The sequence below is a fragment of the Thalassophryne amazonica genome, chromosome 14 (genome assembly GCF_902500255.1).
Source record: "Thalassophryne amazonica chromosome 14, fThaAma1.1, whole genome shotgun sequence".
In the NCBI taxonomy this organism is placed as follows: domain Eukaryota; kingdom Metazoa; phylum Chordata; class Actinopteri; order Batrachoidiformes; family Batrachoididae; genus Thalassophryne; species Thalassophryne amazonica.
Window position 1 is genome coordinate 75935756 of NC_047116.1, and position 24303 is coordinate 75960058.

Below are 24303 nucleotides of genomic sequence, written 5' to 3' on the forward strand. Positions count from 1 at the left end.
GTATACTTTAATTAATTTAGTATTTGGTTCTGATCTACTCCTATTGTACACTCCGATTATCCTCTTGTGTGCAGCTGAGTGTTGTTGTGTGACATAGCTGTTCTGCTGTGGAAATGTGAATTGTTCTGAATGGTAATAATGGAGCCACAACAAAAAACACATGGAAATGAATCATCATTTCGCCTTGTTATTGGCTTGTGTCTGAACCTTGACCCCAGGTCACCCCTCCCACCTGTCAAGGGTGGAATCGTTGACTACCACAGTTGTCCTCACTGTGTGTGTTTCCTGTGCGCTGCTGAGCATGCCTCAGCATGCCCAAACACACCGGGGAGGGAGGAGACAGGGAAAACCAGAAAAACCAGAAAAACCAGAGAGAGAGCGAGAGAGAGAGAGAGTGGAGGAGAAGCAGTGAAGACGTAAGAAAGAACATAAATTGTTGCTCAAGCCGTACAGAAAGGAGGAGCATGGGAAGCCTTTGAGAAAAGTAGTTGATGACAGAGTGTGGCACAGGCAGGGTGAGAGTCGCTGTCAGTTCTGCTCCCGAATCGTTCATTCTTCTTTCTCTTTTCTGACAGGAATCTGCAGCAGAGGCGTGATGATCAGTGGTAACCATGGATCCTCCTCTTCATTTTTGTTGTTTCAAAATCAGAAGAAGTCAGTCTGATTGTAAATGGCCGTGGTGGAATTCAGAGGAACCACCTGTAAATGAACATTTCTGACTTCTTTCAGCTCAACACCTTAAGATCTGCAGGGAAGGCAGCTTCTGAGAAAAATGCTGCAGCCGATGCAACACTAAAGAACTGGTTGTGTGGGGAGACATACAAACATTGCCCTGAGTCGTCAGGAAGGAGAGGCACACAAAGCAGGAGGAGCATTTGAGGAGTATGGGACGAGGAGTTCAGCACTTTGACTTGTTGCCTGGATGTCAGATCTCCAGCACTCAATGACCAGCAACGGGTTTAGCAGCTCAAGTTTGCTTCAGGGCCGGCGTTTCTACTGTCGAGAATGGGCCCTGGACAAGCTGCGGCGTTGCCTGGATGCACGCTCAGTACCAGGTCAGCCACCGGGGCTGCTGGTTACGGGGGGTCCCGGTGTAGGGAAGACAGCACTGTGCACGGAGGTGGTGTGTCCCACGTCAAAGGCAGGGCTGATGGTTGAGCTAGCACAGCGCTGTCTGGCATCCCACTTCTGTCAGAGACAGGACCAGAGGAGCACAGTGCTGTGGAGGTTCATACTTGGCCTGGTGGAGCAGCTGAGGGTCTCCCCGCTCCTGCCTACTTCCTATAAGGAGATCCTGGACAGCCCATCCGTACTATCTGCTCTGCAGCCTTACAGCTGTCTAAGGGATCCTTATGATACTTTCAAAAGGTTTGTGCAACCATTTTCATTTTTATTAAAAAATCATCTCTTGCATATACATGTCCTGTGAAAGGGTGTGTGTATGTATGTGTGTGTGTGTGTGTGTGAAAAATAATCCTAAAATTGATATCTCTCCCAGTATTCAATCAAATGCCACCGTTTACAAAAAAATTTGTCCTTGTGGAATATGTGAAGTGTTTCAAATGTCCTTAACTTCCCATTCATCCAATACAGCTGAAACATTTTCAGCACATCCTCTCTGAATCATCACAGAACTTTGACTGTCTGCAGCCTGTGGCAATTTCACCGTCCATCGTTGTTCAGCTGCTCCTGTTATTGTTCGGGGTCGCCACAGTCAGATCTGCATAAGCATTTGGCACAAGTTTTACGCCGGATACCCTTCCTGACACAACTCCAGTTTTACCTGCAGAAACACACACAGCCGCCGGTGTTCCAAAGAGGTCTCCCATCCAAGTATTAACCAGACACTGCACTGCTTAGCTTCTGATATCTGACGGGATCAGGCTGACACAGAGCAGACCGGCTGCCAATTCCACAGTTCATCACTCTGCCAAAATTTGAAAAATCATAGTAAATTTTAAAAATTCATAATTGTTTTATTAATATATAATAATAATTTTAAAAATTAGTTATCATCAGTGTGAGTGATTGATCTCTGCTCTCTTCCACAGCATGTCTTTTTCCTGATATTAAACAAATATGTAGGACTGCTTTTTTGCATTTACGCAATATCTCTAAAATCAGAAAGGTCTTGTCTCAGAGTGATGCTGAAAAACTAATTCATGCATTTATTTCCTCTAGGCTGGACTATTGTAATTCATTATTATCAGGTTGTCCTAAAAGTTCCCTGAAAAGCCTTCAGTTAATTCAAAACGCTGCAGCTAGAGTACTGACAGGGACTAGAAGGAGAGAGCATATCTCACCCATATTGGCCTCTCTTCATTGGCTTCCTGTTAATTCTAGAATAGAATTTAAAATTCTTCTTCTTACTTATAAGGTTTTGAATAATCAGGTCCCATCTTATCTTAGGGACCTCATAGTACCATATCACCCCAATAGAGCGCTTCGCTCTCAGACTGCAGGCTTACTTGTAGTTCCTAGGGTTTGTAAGAGTACAATGGGAGGCAGAGCCTTCAGCTTTCAGGCTCCTCTCCTGTGGAACCAGCTCCCAGTTCAGATCAGGGAGACAGACACCCTCTCTACTTTTAAGATTAGGCTTAAAACTTTCCTTTTTGCTAAAGCTTATAGTTAGGGCTGGATCAGGTGACCCTGAACCATCCCTTAGTTATGCTGCTATAGACTTAGACTGCTGGGGGGTTCCCATGATGCACTGAGTGTTTCTTTCTCTTTTTGCTCTGTATGCACCACTCTGCATTTAATCATTAGTGATTGATCTCTGCTCCCCTCCACAGCATGTCTTTTTCCTGGTTCTCTCCCTCAGCCCCAACCAGTCCCAGCAGAAGACTGCCTTACAATATAAAGCGCCTTGGGGCAACTGTTTGTTGTGATTTGGCGCTATATAAATAAAATTGATTTGAATTGATTTGATTTGATTTGTTAAAAGGGAGTTTTTCCTTCCCACTGTCGCCAAGTGCTTGCTCACAGGGGGTCGTTTTGACCATTGGGGTTTTTCTGTAATTATTGTATGGCTTTTGCCTTACAATATAAAGCGCCTTGGGGCAACTATTTGTTGTGATTTGGCGCTATATAAATAAAATTGATTTGATTTGATTTGATTTGAGTGTGCCATGATATGGATTGCATAATATCGCCAACACCATAATACAGAAATTACAACGCTGGCGAGAACCCACTTATTTCCTCATTAATTGTGGATGTTGACTGAATTTTGACTTCATGGACATGTTTATTGATTCATTCATTTGATGTTACAATATAAAAGTAAACAGCTTTTTGAAATAATAAAATAGCTGCTGTTAAATGATCCTTTGTTTTATTTAGAAACATAGCAGCAAGTGTGAGTTTTCAGAGACGACAGGAGAGCTGGCCCCTCAGGACATGTAACCAGATGAAAGTCTCCTCTGCAGCTTTGATCCATTGGTGGAGTTTTTGGAGACATTTTTGTCACATTTTGAAGCGCAGAGATGTTCTCTTCTTCTGTCAGGACTTCAGGTTTTGGCATATTCAGACTGACAAAGAAGCCCTCTACATATAAGCCTGTAATACAAAACTTCGGGGGGGGTTAAGCAGCCCTGAACACCCCCCCCCCCCAAGCTTTTTAAGGTGATTTTTTCCATCCTGCTGAAAACCCTATCCCGGTAGGCAAGAACTGATTAAATTTTCAAGGTGAAACTCACAAATATCTAGGAAAATTAAAAAAAAAAAAATCCCTATCTTGAACATTGAACAAATATTGAAAAATTCTGTAAAAACTCTGTAAAAAAAAGATCACATTTCTTTCATGTTTGAGAGTATGTACAATAGTATCCTTTATTGACTGATTGAAGTTTGATCCAGCTCTGATGCAGATTACAGATTTTGTCTCCATTTAAATTTGACATTGAAAACCCCATTTAATGTATATTTACATTACATCTTAAACAAACGTAGCCCAATCACTCTCATATTTGAAAATGAGATGCAGACTGGCATTCACTATCACCTGACAAAGTTTGATTTTTTTTTCAATTCAATTTATTTCATTTTATATTGCGCCAAATCACAACAAAGTTGCCTCAAGACACTTCACACAAGTAATGTCTAACCTTACCAACCCCCAGAACAAGCACACAGGTGACAGCAGTAAGGGAAAAACTCCCTTTGATGATATTGAGGAAGAAACCTCAAGCAGACCAGACTCAAAGGGGTGATCCACTGCTTACGTCATTCTAAAAGTTACAAGGTTTTTACAAAAAATGTTCAAATTTGTAATTTTCCAAAGCTGAAAAAACTGAAAAAAAAACATGGAAAAAAAATAAGGTACACTTACTGAGATGACCACACAGGCATTTATGCCACAGGCAGGGGTCATCCAGTGCGCTGGGATGCAGGGCCAGTGTTCATTCCTCATGCTGTCAGTGGGCCTGTGACCATGGCTGTGTCTCTTCTAAATGCAGACTGTAGTATGCTGCATCAGCTTCAGGAATGGCATCTCGCAGTCAGTCCAGCATCCTGTGGTCCGTAGCCCCAATCCCGTGTGATACCATCCAGAAAGAGAGAATAGGAGCGGAATCAGTTGGCCAGAAAAACCACAGCGAAGGCATAATTCATCAGCAGTAAACTGACAGGAAAGCAGAGAAAATACTAAGGTGATTGCTGGCCGGTAGCCCTATGCTTCACTAACAGACCCAGAAGTTAGATGAAGTTGAGCTTGAAGCCTGTTCCATTACTAACAAAATGAAATCATTCCACAAAACAGGTGTTTTGTAGAATTTAAAAGGAAATGAATCATAGTTGCATACTATGCCAGTATGCTAGCCATACAAGAGGGATTTTAAATGCGTCTGGATGTGAATGTCTCTACAGAAACTCACTGTTTTCTTAGTGTAAGGAGATCATTCCACAAAACAGGTGCACAATAAGAAAGGGCTCTGTGGCCTGGAGATTTTTATTCCCCCCACAGGCACAAAGTAGTCCTGCGCCCTGAGAACGCAGAGCAGTAGAAAGCTAGTCCATGACTAAATTTATAGGTTAATAGCAGAAACTTAAAATCTGACCTCACAGGGACAGGAAGCCAGTGAAGAGATGCCAAAATGGGTGTAATGTGTTTAAAATTTTCTGCTTCCTGTCAAGAGTCTGGCAGCAGCATTTTGAACCAATTGGAGACCCCAAATGATGGACTGCAGTAAACCAGAAAATAGAACATTGCAGTAGTCCAGTCTACAAGAGACAAATGCATGGATCAGAGTTTTTGCATCAGCCACAGACAGGATGGGACAAATCTTCGCTATATTTCACAGGTAGAAGAAATCAGTCCTCATAATATCTCTAATGTGTAGGTCAAAGGATAGTGTGGGATCAAAAATCATCCCAAGGTTCATCACTTTGTCAGTGTGCTGTATGAGGTCTGTTAGGAAAGTATCGGACCTTTTTATTTTTTGCAAAAAACCTGATGGATTTGAATCACGTGTGCTTGCATCAGCCAACCTTGAATCTTTGTGAGCATGCGTGAATTTTTTCACGCCTGTCGATTGCGTCATTTGCTGGTAAGCAGCCTTTGTGTGAGGACATGTGTAGTGTGCTCGGTGGATTTTCATTGCAAGGAAAAAGACGGAACGACTGGAGCAGCGCCGTATCACATTTTGCCAGAAACTGGGTGACAGCCAGGTGGAAAACCCGTCTTAAACCCAAACCTAATTTTGGGTTTAAGACGTTCTACACGGGTTGAAGGTAGCAGACACAAAATATTTGATGTTGCAGGACGAGCCAGTCCAATGTAGTAATAGGTACTGAGTTCGCAAAACATATCCCTCTAATTCTTTATGGGCATGTCTGTGGGAACAGGCCATAATCTCAACTTGACAAATTTCTCTCCCTGCACAAAAACTGCATTATCACCATCGTGGAGTTTCTGTGCTAATTTCCCCACAAAGCTAATGGATTCCACATTAATTGTAAGCCCTGCAGGTTCTCTAATCACCTGCTCCGTGGCCTGCTGTAGAGTCCTAATGTTACCCACCCTGTAGAACTCGATCTATATTTGCAAATAAGATGGCAGTAGCTTCCCAGGTCAGGGTGAAAGCCATCTATCATCAGCAAGCCACGGTGACCCCAAAAAGGCGGCCAGTTATTAATGAAACTAAAACCTTGCCGTCTACAAAATTGCGCCAGCCACCTATTCAGTGATGTTAGCCTGCTAAATGCCTTATCACTACCCCATTGTATTTATTTTTTTGATCTGGATCTGATCTGGATTGTGGATTTTGTGGACTTTGTGGACATTTGAATTTAATATTGAAAAGCCTATTTGGTGCACATTTTTCGTTATATCTCAATCAAACATGCTTCAGTCACTCTCATTTTTCTGTTAAGAATTTACCTACACCACCAAAACTGGATGGAGGTTCCAAGTTTAAAAAAAAAGCCTGAAAAACCCAGAAAAAAAACTTTTATTCAAGTGCATGAACTAACTATATACTCCTGACATTTGATCGCATCTCATGTAGCTTATGAAAAGCCACTTCTAACAGGACTTTGACCTTTAAATTTTTTTCAAGGTAAAAATTTGTGGAATTGAAAACTACTGTTGGTGGAGCTCAGTGCTCTAGTTATTAAAGTGGTCCTATAGTGCAAAACTTGTCCGTCCCCATATAAAAGTGAGAAATAATATATATCTATAAATGAACTTCTTAATTTAGTCCTATTTAAAGATCCTTTTTTCCCCTTCTCTGCTTAAAAAGTGATGTACAGATGCCTCATGTCAAGCACTGCAAGTTGTCACAACTTTGCAGTGCTTGTCTGTGCCTGTCAGTATTAAATTATAGGGAAGGAGGTTTCTAGAAATGTGGCCTTATATTTAGGATGTTTATTGTGAAATGTTAGAAGAAAAAATGTTCTAACAAAAAATGTTAGAACATGTTTTGTTTCTGTTGTTTTTGACTGTGAAACAAGCTCTTCTCCATATGACAAAGCTTACTTTACTTCTGTGCTAAAAACTGAGAAAAACAAGAAAAAGATACAGAAATATCTGCAAAACCAAAATTGTCAGCTGTATGGAATTAGTTATTGTGTAGAAAAATTCTATTGACCAAAAACTGTTGAAAGTTTATTACAGTTTTCAATTTCATTTTCTGATTAATTAGTTAAAATGTCTGTACATTTGCGTACAAAGTCACCCGAATCATTGAAGAATGATTTATTCTTTCTAAATAGAGCTGTTCATGTTAATGTGTGTTGTGTCCTTCTGTGATTGACACATTGGAATTGATCAGACACTGCATGAAGTTATCCTCCTGACTACCAGGACATATATATATATATATATATATATATATATATATATATATATATATATATATATATATATATATATATATATATATATACACACACACACACGGGCTTTATGTCACTTTTCAAAACACAATACAATATGTATCATTGGGCGATATGTATCACTATATTGATACATTTATGTGCTTAATACTGCTTATATCAGTTTTATTTAAATGCTTGCATAACTTGTAGTGTGTGTGGCATAAGTGTTTAAGCCTGGTTTTTAATACTTTATTTATACTGCTTAATTTAATTTAATTCAAGTTTATAACATTTATACAGCACCAAATCATATGTGGGTGACGTGACGTCAGATCGTCCGCTGCGTGTTCTGATCTGATGGTCTGTTTCAACCTGGGGTCTGTCAGTGTCCGCTCCGTGCGCACACTCACTTGCTGTAGCTCGTCACCACCATGGCGATATATGTGATAAATAATTATGTCCACGTAAATACAACAATCAGACACACGTGCCTCACAGTGGACAGTTGTTAGTCCATAACTGTCAGTAGGTGTTGTGTAGCTGGAATGTCCAGAATGACAGATCACCACAGCTGCTTCTGTTGGAAGCCACACCTCCCATGAGTGGAGCGCACACACCCACGTGTCAGTGTGCGTGTTTGCAAAGTCACACTCGTGGGGAACTTAGACAAATTTCACAGCAGTACGACACTGATTGTCTGCAGTCTCTTTTTGTGCCAAGAGTGCAACTGGCCACACATTTTCTAAGTGCCATGCGAGCAGTGTTAGATGTTTGTGTGTGTCACCTGGAATTTAGCCGGCACCTGCCGCGAGAGGGTGCAGTGGGTTTGCACAGCGCACACTTTGTCTTTCAGGCACTTGTGTGTAGCAACATGTGTACGATGCGTTGGCGACAGGGACGACAATACACTGTTTGCACTTCATCCAACCTTCGCACTATGTGTGAAGGGGCCCTTACCAACCCCTAGAGCAAGCACACAGGTGACAGTGCTAAGGAAAAACTCCGCCTGATGATACTGAGGAAGAAACCTCAAGCAGACCAGACTCAAAGGGGTGATCCACTACTTAGGCCAGTTACAAGGTTTTTACAAAGTTTTACAGAGCTGAAGAAACAGAAAACATGAATTTAAAACATCTTCTACATCAGCTTCAGGCATGGCATCTTGCAGTCAGTCCAGCATCCCGTTGTCTACAGACGCCATTCTCGTGCATTTCCCTCAGCACCTTGGACAGAGAGAAACAGAGCAGAATCAGCTGACCCTAAGCACCCCTAAGGTATAATTCACCAACATTAAATCGACAGGAAAGCAGAGAAACTACTAAGATGATCTAGCTAGTCCTAAGCTTCAGTACAGGCCCAGAATTTAGAAAGCCTTTCCCTCAATTTGTACAATTTTTAGGTAGAAATTACTCAAAAACATCCAAAGGTTGTAAATGATTAACATGAAAATTCAGTAAGGTATGTCTTCTATAATATATTCCAGTTCTAAGGTAGAATATGTTAGTGTATCAGTGCATCGGCTACAGTGACTATACTGACTTCAATACCTCTTGAGAGTGTTGCATTCTCTCCAACCTCTGATGCCAAAATAAAACTTCTCCACAACGTAAAATGCTGTGTTCTATAAAGAAAATAATTTATGTTTCTCTGAGGAGATAAAGCCAGGATGTCTGTTTCATAGCCTGTTGCCAGACATGTCAGTCCCATGACTATAGCCTCCCATCTATGGCGACAAACCCGGCACTGTGACCACTACCTTCTTTATCTGGATTAACTGGCATTTTTTGTGATCTCCAGAGGTGTCTGGACTGGAGCCCCAAAGCCTGTTGATGCACAAAGTCATTTGGCCATTCCTGGAGTGGGGGCCAAAACAGTCAGAGGAAACAGACGGCAGAAGCCATTCTTCCTGTTATATTTATTTCTCAACATAATGCCGCCCATTCATGGCCATAACAATGGGCTCCAGTGTGAACCAGTGCTGTAGTGCTGTTTACAACAGAACATCCTTTTCGAGGGTTGGAGGGAACAACAAAGAGTTGAAGAATGCTTCGGACTCCAGTGACCATCTCCATACCAGTCAGCGGTTTCACTGTCTTGGCCAACAGTTCTTAACTTTGTCCCTGCATGTTTACAGTCATGAGTTGAAACTCATTTATCCTCCTCCTGTGTTTGCTGCTCTCTGGTGTGAGTACTAAGCTGAATTCCTCATTGCCGTCTGATTCGCTCACAGCCTGGAGCTCTGTGTTTTAAGCTCCTATGAGCGAATGTAGCTGCAGGCAAAATGCTGCAATGTAAGAACATCTGTTGACAAACATGAAGTGGGTGTGACAGCGCCTACGGGGGAAATATCCTGTTAAATACCTCCTAACATCTCAGCAAGTAATGGACTCGAAAAGCTTTTCTGTAGTCATTGCCACATGTGATGTTGGCACAACCTGGCCAATAAACTGGTTGCATTTTGACAAACCAGGCCAGGGTTGTGCTTAAACCTACACAGACTAAACCAGTGACTGATCAGCAATATCATTTGACTTGAGAAGATACCTTTCTGTTCTGTGGCTTTTACGTGAGCAGTAGTGGTAACTTCAACACTGGTGACAGAAAGTGCTCAAAAACACATTAATATGTTTGTATGTATTCCTACCAGCCATTACATCACATATTGGCTTCCTGTTAATTCTAGAATAGAATTTAAAATTCTTCTTCTTACTTATAAGGTTTTGAATAATCAGGTCCCATCTTATCTTAGGGACCTCATAGTACCATATCACCCCAATAGAGCGCTTCGCTCTCAGACTGCAGGCTTACTTGTAGTTCCTAGGGTTTGTAAGAGTACAATGGGAGGCAGAGCCTTCAGCTTTCAGGCTCCTCTCCTGTGGAACCAGCTCCCAATTCGGATCAGGGAGACAGACACTAGGCTTAAAACTTTCTTTTTTGCTAAAGCTTATAGTTAGGGCTGGATCAGGTGACCCTGAACCATCCCTTAGTTATGCTGCTATAGACTTAGACTGCTGGGGGGTTCCCATGATGCACTGAGTGTTTCTTTCTCTTTTTGCTCTGCATGCACCACTCTGCATTTAATCATTAGTGATTGATCTCTGCTCCCCTCCACAGCATGTCTTTTTCCTGGTTCTCTCCCTCAGCCCCAACAAGTCCCAGCAGAAGACTGCCCCTCCCTGAGCCTGGTTCTGCTGGAGGTTTCTTCCTGTTAAAAGGGAGTTTTTCCTTCCCACTGTCGCCAAGTGCTTGCTCACAGGGGGTCGTTTTGACCGTTGGGGTTTTTATGTAATTATTGTATGGCCTTGCCTTACAATATAAAGCGCCTTGGGGCAACTGTTTGTTGTGATTTGGTGCTATATAAATAAAATTGATTGATTGATTGATTGATTGATATTGGCGCAGCCTCGCTTCACGCCACATAAATCATCCATTGGCTGCATCTTAACTCTGGAAGTACTCATTGAACATAAGCAGGAGTATCAGCAGTGCTTCTTTGCAGCCAATGCTGATTTTTGCAAAGTGTATTTTGTTATTGTTGTTTGGGGGGGGTTTGGTTTCCTCAGGCAATTCCTTGAAACGTGGTGAAAATTTGCTCCCAGTAAGTTGCTGGCTGACACACATACGCTCTCATTTCTTCCTAGTGAACACTGGTGTTCAGCAGGGATGTGTTATGGCACCTACTCTGTTCAGTGCAGACAACAGTGGTCATGGACTGCCTGCTGGGAATAGTTGCCTTAGTTGCCCTACTTGGCAAGGAGAGGTTTATTGATCTTGACTTTGAAGACAATGCTGTGATCTTTGAAGAGTATCTGGATTTACAATTATCATGTATTAAAACATTAAGATCCAAGCTTTCTGTGACTTTCTGGATCCTGCCATCAGATATGTACTGTACCTGTGTGTAATTTCAAACTTGAAGACACATCACTTATCTAGTCATTGATGCTCATGTGCCTGGGTTCTCCACCGCAATGATCAGGAGATGCCTGGAAAGACCTTATGAAATCATGAAGATGCTGGATAGAGGTTCTTGGTGATGCAGATACCTTTTCAAGAATACAAAGGTTCAGGCTTTTAGGATGCTATGCCTTTATGGTTGTGAGACTTGGATGCTAACTGGTGACATAATACAATGACTAGATGTTTTTGGTACTAGATCTCTTCTGTGGATACCTCTGGAATAACTCTGCGTCAAAGGAGTGGTTACTTATGGAGACTCTGTTGAGGAGGACTTGTATTGTGCAGGAACATCACCTTTGACATTTTGACCACATCTCTTTTAATGTCTTTGGCCATGATCAAACACAAATGCGTGTGTGTTGAGAACCCCCAGTAACTACAGAAGGCCAAGAGGATGTTTCACCTGGCTGCAGTACTTTCTGGTGCCTGCCTAGGTGCATGCCATCCAGGGCCAAAGACAATTCTGTACTAAGATGAGTGTGGCATTGCATGGATCCAGAGCATGTTCCCAGACTTGACGTGATTCCACAGGCAACATGGTCAACAGCCCGGTGTAGCTAATGGGGAGGGGGTGGCATGAGCACTTTCATTTATGCAAACCGGTTCTCGTTCGTTCATTGGCACTTCAAGTCAATCCATATCACGTCACGGTGTGGGGAGTGGGCGCCGTCTATTTTATGCGTGCACCTCTACTTGTTGCTGACTGGGAAGGTGTCACTCACCTTCCTACTGAGAAAGTGCTTTCAAAAGCAGTTCTGTCCACAAGGAAAGAAATGAGGGGGGATAGAAGATCTTGTGTGTGCACAAGATGAACAGATGAAACTCAGCACAGTCTCACATTTTTGTCGTCCTCCCGTCACGAAATGATTCAAATTTTTGTGTTGGGAAATTTTTTTTTAACTCACTATAACTAACCCTACTCCTACCCCAACCCTAATTTTAACCATAACCTAAACCTACTCCTTCCCCTAACCCTAACCTGAACCCCCGGCTACACTTTTAATTACGTGCACCTGTCACGGAATGAATTAGAATAAATTTGTGCTCCCATGACGAAAATTTTGCACTTTTTGTAACAATATGACGAACCAATAGGTTAATGTATATTTCGTGCTGCTGAATCACAGCTTGGCGTGAGACTGGGTTGATGAAACTGCATAGTAGAGATGTAGAAAATTCACGATTCGACATGATTCACAATTCTAAGTTTAATATGATTTTCTCATGATTTTTTTAAAAGAATGAGCTGCAGACAAATTAGGACTCAAAACTATTCCTTTGTTTCTATCAGCTGCAAAACGACACATCGTTTTTCTTGTCTCGGCCCCTGCGTGAGTAAATACGCAATGTGTATTCCTCCTGTGCATGTGACAAGCTGTGTCATGCACAGCAGATGACAGCTTGTCGCCTGCTGTGCAGCAGCACCCTGTGATGTTTTTCCTGTCAGGACTCCTGTGAAGGGCCGAGCTGTTCTGTGAATTGTGTGAATAGACAGAAATAAAGTGACACACTGATGCGTTGTCAGAATGGGAAATTGTTGCTCCTGCTCTCAGCTATCGCAGTTTCCACATCCTATTGGTTCAAAAGCAACCCATGATTAAATAGGTGCGCCCTTGTTGGCTGTTGGCTAAGCCCAGCTCCAGTCAGGAGAAAATGCACAGTTTTATTACTTTACACATTTGGATTACATCCTGGAATTACACATTAGTAAGGCCCCATAAATAAATTAAAAAAAACATTAGTTTATCATCTTTGACATCAGAAAAAAGTGATGAGGGAACTCCCTAAGGAAAAACTCACCTTTCAACCTTTGTACTCAGAGTCAGTTCCGGGCCCGGCTTGGTAAACTTTGGCCAAAGCATACGCGCCACCTAGCAGGCGTGCTGGTTCTTGCATTAGCTGTACCACTGTCAATAAATTCTCAAAAAAAAAAAAAAAAGATGTGAGCCCATTTTGGCATGTGGGCGGGGATGATTAATGTTTTTTTAATGGGGCCTAATGCTCTATAAAAAAAATTGTCTGCATCACCAAACCACAGCGCCAGAATGCAATGTGGCTTTTCATGGAAGTAGAGCGTTAAAGCAGTGCTCCACATCACCAGGAAGATCTTGTGTGTGTGTGTGTGTGTGTGTGTGTGTGTGTGTGTGTGTGTGTGTGTGTGTGTGTGTGTGTTGTGTGTGTGTGTGTGTGTGTGTGTGTGTGTGTGTGTGTGTGTGTGTGTGTGGATAAAGCATCACGTTTCATTTTTTATGTGAAATGATTTGAATCGTTACACTTTTATATAAATTTTTTACATTTTCGCGATGCATCTTTACATCCTCCCAAGTGCATAGTGCAGAGAAGGATTTTCTTCACATGTGAAGTATCAGCTGCAGTGTGTATGGGAGGCTTGAGGGTTGATTTTTTTTATTTATTTTTTTTTTATCTGTTTCCTTGTGTGAAAAACCGTTAGATGTGCTGAAAAGGAATTTGTCAGTCTGACAATTAAACAATCAGCTTTTCTTTTTTTAACACACAGGAGGCATGTTTCTCTGTGTCGATCTACATGGAGGCATAAAGCAGTCAGCAAAGATGTAGGCTGACAGCCGTCAATGGCTGATGTAGGCCTTTTTTGTGTATTTCGGGTTTCCAGTTCCTCCTGTAGTGTTCCTTCTCTCAGTCAGGGTCAGCACAGGTGGCAGGACAGTGTGGGCTGGACGGAGCATTGTACAACAATAAAACCTTCATTACACTGTTTATTTAAGTAAGTGTGTACCCAGGGAGGAAGGCGTGTCGAGTCACGTTCAGAGATTACAGACAGTGTGTCGTAACGCATTTCTAATTACTCAGGTGGCAGGTTTTAAATCCGTTCCTCCATTGTGCAATCCACTTAAACGTTATCTACGTCAGGTTGTTGGTTCTGAATTTTACAGATGCCAAAAGTGAAAAGAGTCCATGTATAGGTGGGAGGGGTTTTTGTAGATATTTTGCGCCCTCTAGAGGCAGTGTTTGCTGTGTATGTCTGTAGCTGGGTACTGATGGCTTGTTGTGCTGTCTTGACTACCTCCTGGAGGTCCTTCCTGTGTGAAGCTGTGCAGTCTGAAGTGGTGGTACTTGTGTAGCAGTTGACCAAGATCATTTCTGAGATTTTGACTTTCTGAAAAAGGGGGGAAAATAAAGTTATTCCATTTTGGAATTTGGCTGGAACATAGCAAAATGTGGAAAAAGTGAAGCACTGAATACTTTCCAGATGCACGATAGATAGATAGATTAGATAGATAGATAGATTAGATAGATAGATAGATAGATAGATAGATAGATAGATAGATAGATAGATAGATAGATAGATAGATAGATAGATAGATAGATAGATAGATAGATAGATAGATAGATAGATAGATAGATAGATAGATAGATAGATAGATAGATAGATAGATAGATAGATAGATAGATAGATAGATAGATAGATAGATAGATAGATAGATAGATAGATAGATAGATAGATAGATAGATAGATAGATAGATAGATAATTTCGATTTAGATTATTTCATGTATATAGCGCCAAATCACAACAAAGCTGCCTCAAGGTGCTTCACCTTGTAGAAGTAGATAGTTCAAATGTAGTTTTGTTTATTTGTTTGTTTTGGTGTTTTTTTATGTTGTTGTTGTTCCGGATCCGAATGACCTCCAAAATTCAGTAGAGTCTTCCATGACCTAATTTCTATCTGTGATGAAAATTTGGTGAGAATCTGTGAGGTAGTTTTGACGTAATCCGTCAAAGCCTATATAAAGTGAAATCTTGATCCAGAATCCAGATCCGGATCACCTCCAAAATTTAATGGAGTCTTCCATGACCTAATATGAGGTCTGTTAGAAAAGTATCCGACCTTTTTATTTTTTTTCAAAAACTATATGGATTTAATCGTGCGCTTGCATCAGCCAAGCTTGAACCTTCGTGCGCATGCATGAGTTTTTTCACGCCTATCGGTTGCGTCATTCGCCTGAATCTTCCGAATGGTTTCCACCTGGCTGTCTCTCAGTTTCTGGAAAAATTTGATTCAGAGCTGCTTCAATCGCTCAGCCATTTCCCTGACAATGAAAATCCGACGAGGGGGGTGGACCAGTGCTCGCTCAAAGCCTGCCCACAGGCAAATGACGCAACCGACAGGCGTGAAAAAACTCACGCATGCACACGAAGGTTCAAGCTTGACTGATGCAAGCGCACGATTCAAATCCATATAGTTCTTGAAAAAAATAAAAAGGTCGGATACTTTTCTAACAGACCTCATATGTATCTGTGGTGGCAAATTTGGTGACAACCCCTGAAGTAGTTTTGATGTATTCCTTCAAAGCCTATATTAAGTGAAATCTTAATCCAGAATCCGGATCCAGATCACCTCCAAAATTCATTGGAGTCTTCCATGACCTAATATCTGTCTGTGGTGCAAGTGAGAATCCGTGAAGTAGTTTTGACGTAATCCTTCAAAGCCTATATAAAGTGTAACGTGAGCCAGAATCTGGATCTGGATCCAGATTTTGACATAATTCTGCTAACAGACAGACAGACAAATAAACTCCAATGATTTTATGTCCTTGATGGATGTAATAACTGCCAGATTAATGACAATAATTTTGCCAATGATGATGAATTGATGTTTTTGAGTGAGTTCAGTGGTGTTACATCAGACCTGTGTGTAGAAACACAGAACAAATGCTAATCAGAAATCCACGACTAATCCATGCGCTCCACAAACTATATTCTGCGGCTGTGCACGGCACCCTGCTGATTTTCACACATGGACCATTGTGCGAACTGTGTCCCTCACTGTTTCTGTTTTCTGAGTGTGAAAGTGAAAACGTCCACATTGCCACACAGTGATGCTGGCAGCTCTGATGAATCTTTCACAGTATTTTATAAACACATCTGAAGCTGTTTTCTTGCTGGCAGCAGATTCTGGTTGTGAAAAAGTTTGTAAACAATGTTGTGTTTTCTGCTGGTAAATAACAGTGACCCAAATCAGTGCAGGAACAGGTACCTGCTGTAAGCCAAAGAATGAAAAGCTGCATATTTCCCTGTTCCCAGAGGGCCCCGTCACACTTAGTATGAATGAGCATGAGCCAAGCCGAATCAGGCAGAAGGTCAAAAAAACAAAAATTGTGCCACATCTGGGAGGGAATAAGAATTGTGGAGGACAGCCATCTGGATACCCAGACTACACTCCAGAAGGCCCCGACTGATTCGTGTACATGCTGTGCACATGAGCCTCTGAACGCAGTACAAACGTAGGTATGATTGTGGTCTGATTCCAGTTCAGCAGAATATAATCCAGTAGCGGCTGACGTGGAACGAGGGGTGACCCTGCTTAGCCTTCGGGAGTTTTAAGATACACGGCAACCGGGTTGAGAATTTGGTGATGGGAAAGGGTCCAACGAACCTGGGAGCAAGCTTCTTGGTAGAGCCCATGAGGGGTTGGTTCCGTGTTGAAATCAGAACTTGCCGTTCCCGCAGTCGGCAGACAGATGTCGGCAGACTGTTGTGTGCAAGTTCGATTCAACCTAACTTTGTGGTCCATGTGGGTGCTGTGAAGCCAGGATACAGAGCCCCTTTTCAAACTCCTTATTAAGTTGTTCTGTCTGCCCATTGGACTGTGGGTGGTACCCAGATGTGAGGCTGGCAGAAGCCCCAAGCAGCCTGCAAAATTCTTGCCAAAAGCAAAAGACAAAGTGTGGTCCTCGATCTAACAGTATGTCCTGTGGAAAACCAAGCAACTTAAATACATTAGACAACATGACCTCGGCCATCTCTTTGGCTGAGGGAAGTGGCAATGGGATAAAATGAACTTTCTTTGACAACCAGTCTGCATCGTAATCAGGTGGGCCCAGCCATTTTTCCTGTCACCCGGGCATAAAAAAACAACCTTTGTCATTCAACAGAGATTTTGGTGGCCACAAATACTTTCTGACATTACTAGCTATGTTAATGCCTGTCAAGTGTGCACCATGCACAAGTCCTCCACAGGGAGGCCTCAGGGGAAATTATTATTATTATTAAAGGGATTAAAATGTCCCAACAATTTATGTTACTCTTCTTGTATTCTGTGGTGGTGAGATGGATGTGATTTGCACATCTAACTCGTCTAACCAGCCACCACGTCATGTCACCATGTGTTCTTAGAGCTGTGTTGGGGCCTCTGTTGGACCTTCCTCCTCCTGCCCAGACTCTGATGGTAGTGGTGGACTCTCTGGATGTGGGACACAGGACCAGGGATGCAGGTTCAAAGAGCCATTCCATTGCAGAACTTTTGGCAACCAATCAACACCTATTGCCCAGTTGGATGCTGCTGGTTTGCTCTATCCGGCGTCAAAATAAAGATGTGTGCAAGATGTTCTCAGGTATGGAAACACAACTTATCTTCAACCTCCGGGTATATTTGGGCCCTATTATTCACTTGACACAACACGCAATGTGTAAAACTGTTGACACCCAGCACCCATATGTGTCTAAATGATGTCTCAACAGATCTGTGACAGCCAGAATTCTTTCTAGTTGCTAGGTGATCAAATACATATTTCATGCAATAAAATGTTAATTATTTAAAAATCATACAATGTGATTCTTTTTTTTTTCCCTTTTTTTAGATTCTGTCCCTCACAGTTGAAGTGTACCTACGATAAAACTTACAGACCTCTCCAGAAAACTTGCAAAATCGACAGTGGATCAAATACTTATTTGCCTCACTATAAATGGCTAGAAATTTGTTTTCACTACAAGTTGCACCAGTGTATAAGTGGCATTAATTTTTGGGAACATGGAGTTGCCACTTCATGCAACAAAAAGCAAAATTTATTTAATCAGAGCCCAAACACGACATCAGGGAGGACAAGCTAACAAACTAATTAATGTTATTGTACCAGGTGCAAAACAGGAGTAATCTGCTTCTTTTAGCTACTGAACAGACAATCATATGTGAGATAAATGTCCAATTTTGAAAATATTGGGCATTATTTATAATGCAAATTCTGCTTTAGCCGTCAGACACACTAATGATCTAATTAATGTCATCGTAACTGCCACAAAATGTGAGTAATCTACTTATTTTGGATGCTGAACAGATGATCATACATGAGATAAACATTTAAAAATCAAAAATAGACTTAGCTGTACAGTTTAGTTTCTTCTTCTTCCATGTTGGAAGTCGCGGCTGCCTTTCTCTGGCGTTCAGCTGAGAGGCGCCTGTTTAGGCCTCTACTGGTGGTTGGCTCTCACTGCGGTATTGTATCACTTCCTGTTCCGGAGCACAGCGGTGTTTTTCTGTATCTGTTAGCTGTTTACTCTGCGCAGTTAGATTGATCTAGTTATCTAGATTACGATTTGTTTCCCAGTGTAATCTTTACGTGCCTTAACTAAAGCACTCCTTCTGCTGAATCACCTATAAATTATTTACACATTATTCACTTTGCGTGTTTTTAGGAATCCGCTAGCTTAGCGTAGCTACTAGCTCTTAGCCGATTTAGCATGGCGGCTTCTCCTGTCTCTCCCGCACTTTTCTGCTCTGGGTGTGAAATGTTTAGTTATTCCTCGGCCTCCTTTAGCAGTAACGGTACTTGTAATAAGTGTAGCTTATTCGTAGCTTTGGAGGCCAGGCTGGGCGAATTGGAGACTCGGCTCCGCACCGTGGAAAATTCTACAGTTAGCCAGGCCCCTGTAGTCGGTGCAGACCAAGGTAGCTTAACCGCCGTTAGTTCCCCCCTGGCAGATCCCGAGCAGTCGGGAAAGCAGGCTGACTGGGTGACTGTGAGGAGGAAGCGTAGCCCTAAACAGAAGCCCCGTGTACACCGTCAACCCGTTCACATCTCTAACCGTTTTTCCCCACTCGGCGACACACCCGCCGAGGATCAAACTCTGGTTATTGGCGACTCTGTTTTGAGAAATGTGAAGTTAGCGACACCAGCAACCATAGTCAATTGTCTTCCGGGGGCCAGAGCAGGCGACATTGAAGGAAATTTGAAACTGCTGGCTAAGGCTAAGCGTAAATTTGGTAAGATTGTAATTCACGTCGGCAGTAATGACACCCGGTTACGCCAATCGGAGGTCACTAAAATTAACATTAAATCGGTGTGTAACTTTGCAAAAACAATGTCGGACTCTGTAGTTTTCTCTGGGCCCCTCCCCAATCGGACCGGGAGTGACATGTTTAGCCACATGTTCTCCTTGAATTGCTGGCTGTCTGAGTGGTGTCCAAAAAATGAGGTGGGCTTCATAGATAATTGGCAAAGCTTCTGGGGAAAACCTGGTCTTGTTAGGAGAGACGGCATCCATCCCACTTTGGATGGAGCAGCTCTCATTTCTAGAAATCTGGCCAATTTTCTTAAATCCTCCAAACCGTGACTATCCAGGGTTGGGACCAGGAAGCAGAGTTGTAGTCTTACACACCTCTCTGCAGCTTCTCTCCCCCTGCCATCCCCTCATTACCCCATCCCCGTAGAGACGGTGCCTGCTCCCAGACCACCAATAACCAGCAAAAATCTATTTAATCATAAAAATTCCAAAAAAAAAATAATATAGCACCTTCAACTGCACCACAGACTAAAACAGTTAAATGTGGTCTATTAAACATTAGGTCTCTCTCTTCTAAGTCCCTGTTGGTAAATGATATAATAATTGATCAACATATTGATTTATTCTGCCTAACAGAAACCTGGTTACAGCAGGATGAATATGTTAGTTTAAATGAGTCAACACCCCCGAGTCACACTAACTGTCAGAATGCTCGTAGCACGGGCCGGGGCGGAGGATTAGCAGCAATCTTCCATTCCAGCTTATTAATTAATCAAAAACCCAGACAGAGCTTTAATTCATTTGAAAGCTTGTCTCTTAGTCTTGTCCATCCAAATTGGAAGTCCCAAAAACCAGTTTTATTTGTTATTATCTATCGTCCACCTGGTCGTTACTGTGAGTTTCTCTGTGAATTTTCAGACCTTTTGTCTGACTTAGTGCTTAGCTCAGATAAGATAATTATAGTGGGCGATTTTAACATCCACACAGATGCTGAGAATGACAGCCTCAACACTGCATTTAATCTATTATTAGACTCTATTGGCTTTGCTCAAAAAGTAAATGAGTCCACCCACCACTTGAATCATATCTTAGATCTTGTTCTGACTTATGGTATGGAAATAGAAGACTTAACAGTATTCCCTGAAAACTCCCTTCTGTCTGATCATTTCTTAATAACATTTACATTTACTCTGATGGACTACCCAGCAGTAGGGAATAAGTTTCATTACACTAGAAGTCTTTCAGAAAGCGCTGTAACTAGGTTTAAGGATATGATTCCTTCTTTATGTTCTCTAATGCCATATAACAACACAGTGCAGAGTAGCTACCTAAACTCTGTAAGGGAGATAGAGTATCTCGTCAATAGTTTTACATCCTCATTGAAGACAACTTTGGATGCTGTAGCTCCTCTGAAAAAGAGAGCTTTAAATCAGAAGTGTCTGACTCCGTGGTATAACTCACAAACTCGTAGCTTAAAGCAGATAACCCGTAAGTTGGAGAGGAAATGGCGTCTCACTAATTTAGAAGATCTTCACTTAGCCTGGAAAAAGAGTCTGTTGCTCTATAAAAAAGCCCTCCGTAAAGCTAGGACATCTTTCTACTCATCACTAATTGAAGAAAATAAGAAACAACCCCAGGTTTCTTTTCAGCACTGTAGCCAGGCTGACAAAGAGTCAGAGCTCTATTGAGCTGAGTATTCCATTAACTTTAACTAGTAATGACTTCATGACTTTCTTTGCTAACAAAATTTTAACTATTAGAGAAAAAATTACTCATAACCATCCCAAAGACGTATCGTTATCTTTGGCTGCTTTCAGTGATGCCGGTATTTGGTTAGACTCTTTCTCTCCGATTGTTCTGTCTGAGTTATTTTCATTAGTTACTTCATCCAAACCATCAACATGTTTATTAGACCCCATTCCTACCAGGCTGCTCAAGGAAGCCCTACCATTATTTAATGCTTCGATCTTAAATATGATCAATCTATCTTTGTTAGTTGGCTATGTACCACAGGCTTTTAAGGTGGCAGTAATTAAACCATTACTTAAAAAGCCATCACTTGACCCAGCTATCTTAGCTAATTATAGGCCAATCTCCAACCTTCCTTTTCTCTCAAAAATTCTTGAAAGGGTAGTTGTAAAACAGCTAACTGATCATCTGCAGAGGAATGGTCTATTTGAAGAGTTTCAGTCAGGTTTTAGAATTCATCATAGTACAGAAACAGCATTAGTGAAGGTTACAAATGATCTTCTTATGGCCTTGGACAGTGGACTCATCTCTGTGCTTGTTCTGTTAGACCTCAGTGCTGCTTTTGATACTGTTGACCATAAAATTTTATTACAGAGATTAGAGCATGCCATAGGTATTAAAGGCACTGCGCTGCGGTGGTTTGAATCATATTTGTCTAATAGATTACAATTTGTTCATGTAAATGGGGAATCTTCTTCACAGACTAAAGTTAATTATGGAGTTCCACAAGGTTCTGTGCTAGGACCAATTTTATTCACTTTATATATGCTTCCCTTAGGCAGTATTATTAGACGGTATTGCTTAAATTTTCATTGTTACGCAGATGATACCCAGCTTTATCTATCCATGAAGCCAGAGGACACACACAAATTAGCTAAACTGCAGGATTGTCTTACAGACATAAAGACATGGATGACCTCTAATTTCCTGCTTTTAAACTCAGATAAAACTGAAGTTATTGTACTTGGCCCCACAAATCTTAGAAACATGGTGTCTAACCAGATCCTTACTCTGGATGGCATTACCCTGACCTCTAGTAATACTGTGAGAAATCTTGGAGTCATTTTTGATCAGGATATGTCATTCAAAGCGCATATTAAACAAATATGTAGGACTGCTTTTTTGCATTTACGCAATATCTCTAAAATCAGAAAGGTCTTGTCTCAGAGTGATGCTGAAAAACTAATTCATGCATTTATTTCCTCTAGGCTGGACTATTGTAATTCATTATTATCAGGTTGTCCTAAAAGTTCCCTAAAAAGCCTTCAGTTAATTCAAAATGCTGCAGCTAGAGTACTGACGGGGACTAGAAGGAGAGAGCATATCTCACCTATATTGGCCTCTCTTCATTGGCTTCCTGTTAATTCTAGAATAGAATTTAAAATTCTTCTTCTTACTTATAAGGTTTTGAATAATCAGGTCCCATCTTATCTTAGGGACCTCGTAGTACCATATCACCCCAATAGAGCGCTTCGCTCTCAGACTGCAGGCTTACTTGTAGTTCCTAGGGTTTGTAAGAGTAGAATGGGAGGCAGAGCCTTCAGCTTTCAGGCTCCTCTCCTGTGGAACCAGCTCCCAATTCAGATCAGGGAGACAGACACCCTCTCTACTTTAAGATTAGGCTTAAAACTTTCCTTTTTGCTAAAGCTTATAGTTAGGGCTGGATCAGGTGACCCTGAACCATCCCTTAGTTATGCTGCTATAGACGTAGACTGCTGGGGGGTTCCCATGATGCACTGTTTCTTTCTCTTTTTGCTCTGTATGCACCACTCTGCATTTAATCATTAGTGATCGATCTCTGCTCCCCTCCACAGCATGTCTTTTTCCTGGTTCTCTCCCTCAGCCCCAACCAGTCCCAGCAGAAGACTGCCCCTCCCTGAGCCTGGTTCTGCTGGAGGTTTCTTCCTGTTAAAAGGGAGTTTTTCCTTCCCACTGTAGCCAAGTGCTTGCTCACAGGGGGTCGTTTTGACCGTTGGGGTTTTACATAATTATTGTATGGCCTTGCCTTACAATATAAAGCGCCTTGGGGCAACTGTTTGTTGTGATTTGGCGCTATATAAAAAAAATTGATTGATTGATTGATTGATGTTCGGCAGTTGAAAGAGCTGTTCATGTGGCATTAATATTGTTCTGAGTAGTGCAGAAAGTACTATTCCTTTTTTCATTCCAGGGTGTGATCTTTCATTTCAAAAGTGTTATTTCTTAAAGTTATTAGTTACTAGTTCTTAGAAAGGCAGGGGTGGTGGACAGGGAGTTAAATGAGGTTGATTTCAGTGTGGAAGGTTGCTGGTTCAGGACCACCACTGCCCATTCTCTGTGTAATGTGGAGTTGCATCAGGAAAACATCTGTCAGATCAACATGAGATCCACCTCGGATCTGCTGTGGTGAATCCGAGTGAAACAAGGGTAAAGCTGAAGGGACTTACTAACTAGTTTTCAAAGACAAAGGCTGTGTCTCAAACCAGGCTGCATTCGTCAACTACATGTGCTATAGTGGCACAGCACGGCTGTCTCATTTCATAGGCTCCCTCCCAAACTAGTAAAAAAAAAAAATTTGAGAAAATATACTGTTATACCCCGTCACACATCGCCAAAATGAGGCCAAATGGCGTCAGAATGATGATTTGGCCCACATCAGAAAAGTGTCCAGTTGCAGTTCGAAGACGTTCTGGCAGCCATCTGCAAAAGTCCACACAGTTGGTCAAATTCGGCCGGCAGCCCCAAGTGTGATGCACATGTTCAAAACCCTCTGGGTGCCGTCAAGATGGGACACCTATCCGACGGCGGTCCACGTGCAATCTCAGCACCATCTGACAGCAATTTACAGATTCTGATGGCAGCAAACCAGGATCCGAAATGATTTGAGCACATACGAGGGAATCTCAAAATGGATCTGGCATGGCAAAGCCTGCTGATATGACCTGCACCTGCCATGTATAATAATGTCCACCTCCAATGTCTCTTCCCCCCCACCCCCCAGGTAGGGGAGAAGTGACACATATGTGGCACGCTTCATCATGTACAGTGAATGTGAACAGCGGCTATCAGACCAAAAGCACTGTGCACTACTGTGCACACGCTGCCACAAATCTGAGCAGACTGTTATATCTACAGGTATTTGTCCAGTTCTTCCCATGGGTGATGTAAATAATGTGAACTATTGTCTCCATCATATCTTTATATGCATGGGCAGCTGCGCCTCTCCCTGGTCTCATGCGCAGTAACGGGTCATTGCACG

General features: G+C 42.0%; 1 protein-coding gene across 4 annotated transcripts in view; it reads left to right on the forward strand.

Moving 5' to 3' along the window:
* The first annotated feature begins 344 nt into the window (after nucleotides 1–344).
* Nucleotides 345–24303, forward strand: part of ankrd50l (ankyrin repeat domain 50-like) — a 29259-nt gene continuing 5300 nt past the window's right edge. The window contains exons 1-4 of one of the 4 annotated variants that reach the window (XM_034186225.1): nucleotides 345–515; nucleotides 576–605; nucleotides 730–1368; nucleotides 17433–17650. In XM_034186225.1, coding sequence (XP_034042116.1) covers nucleotides 923–1368; nucleotides 17433–17650 — 664 coding nt within the window. In that variant the 5' untranslated portion in view covers nucleotides 345–515; nucleotides 576–605; nucleotides 730–922. Of the gene's footprint in view, nucleotides 1369–17432; nucleotides 17651–24303 lie in introns of all 4 variants that reach the window. The other 3 variants (XM_034186224.1, XM_034186226.1, XM_034186227.1) reach the window with 3 other exon arrangements.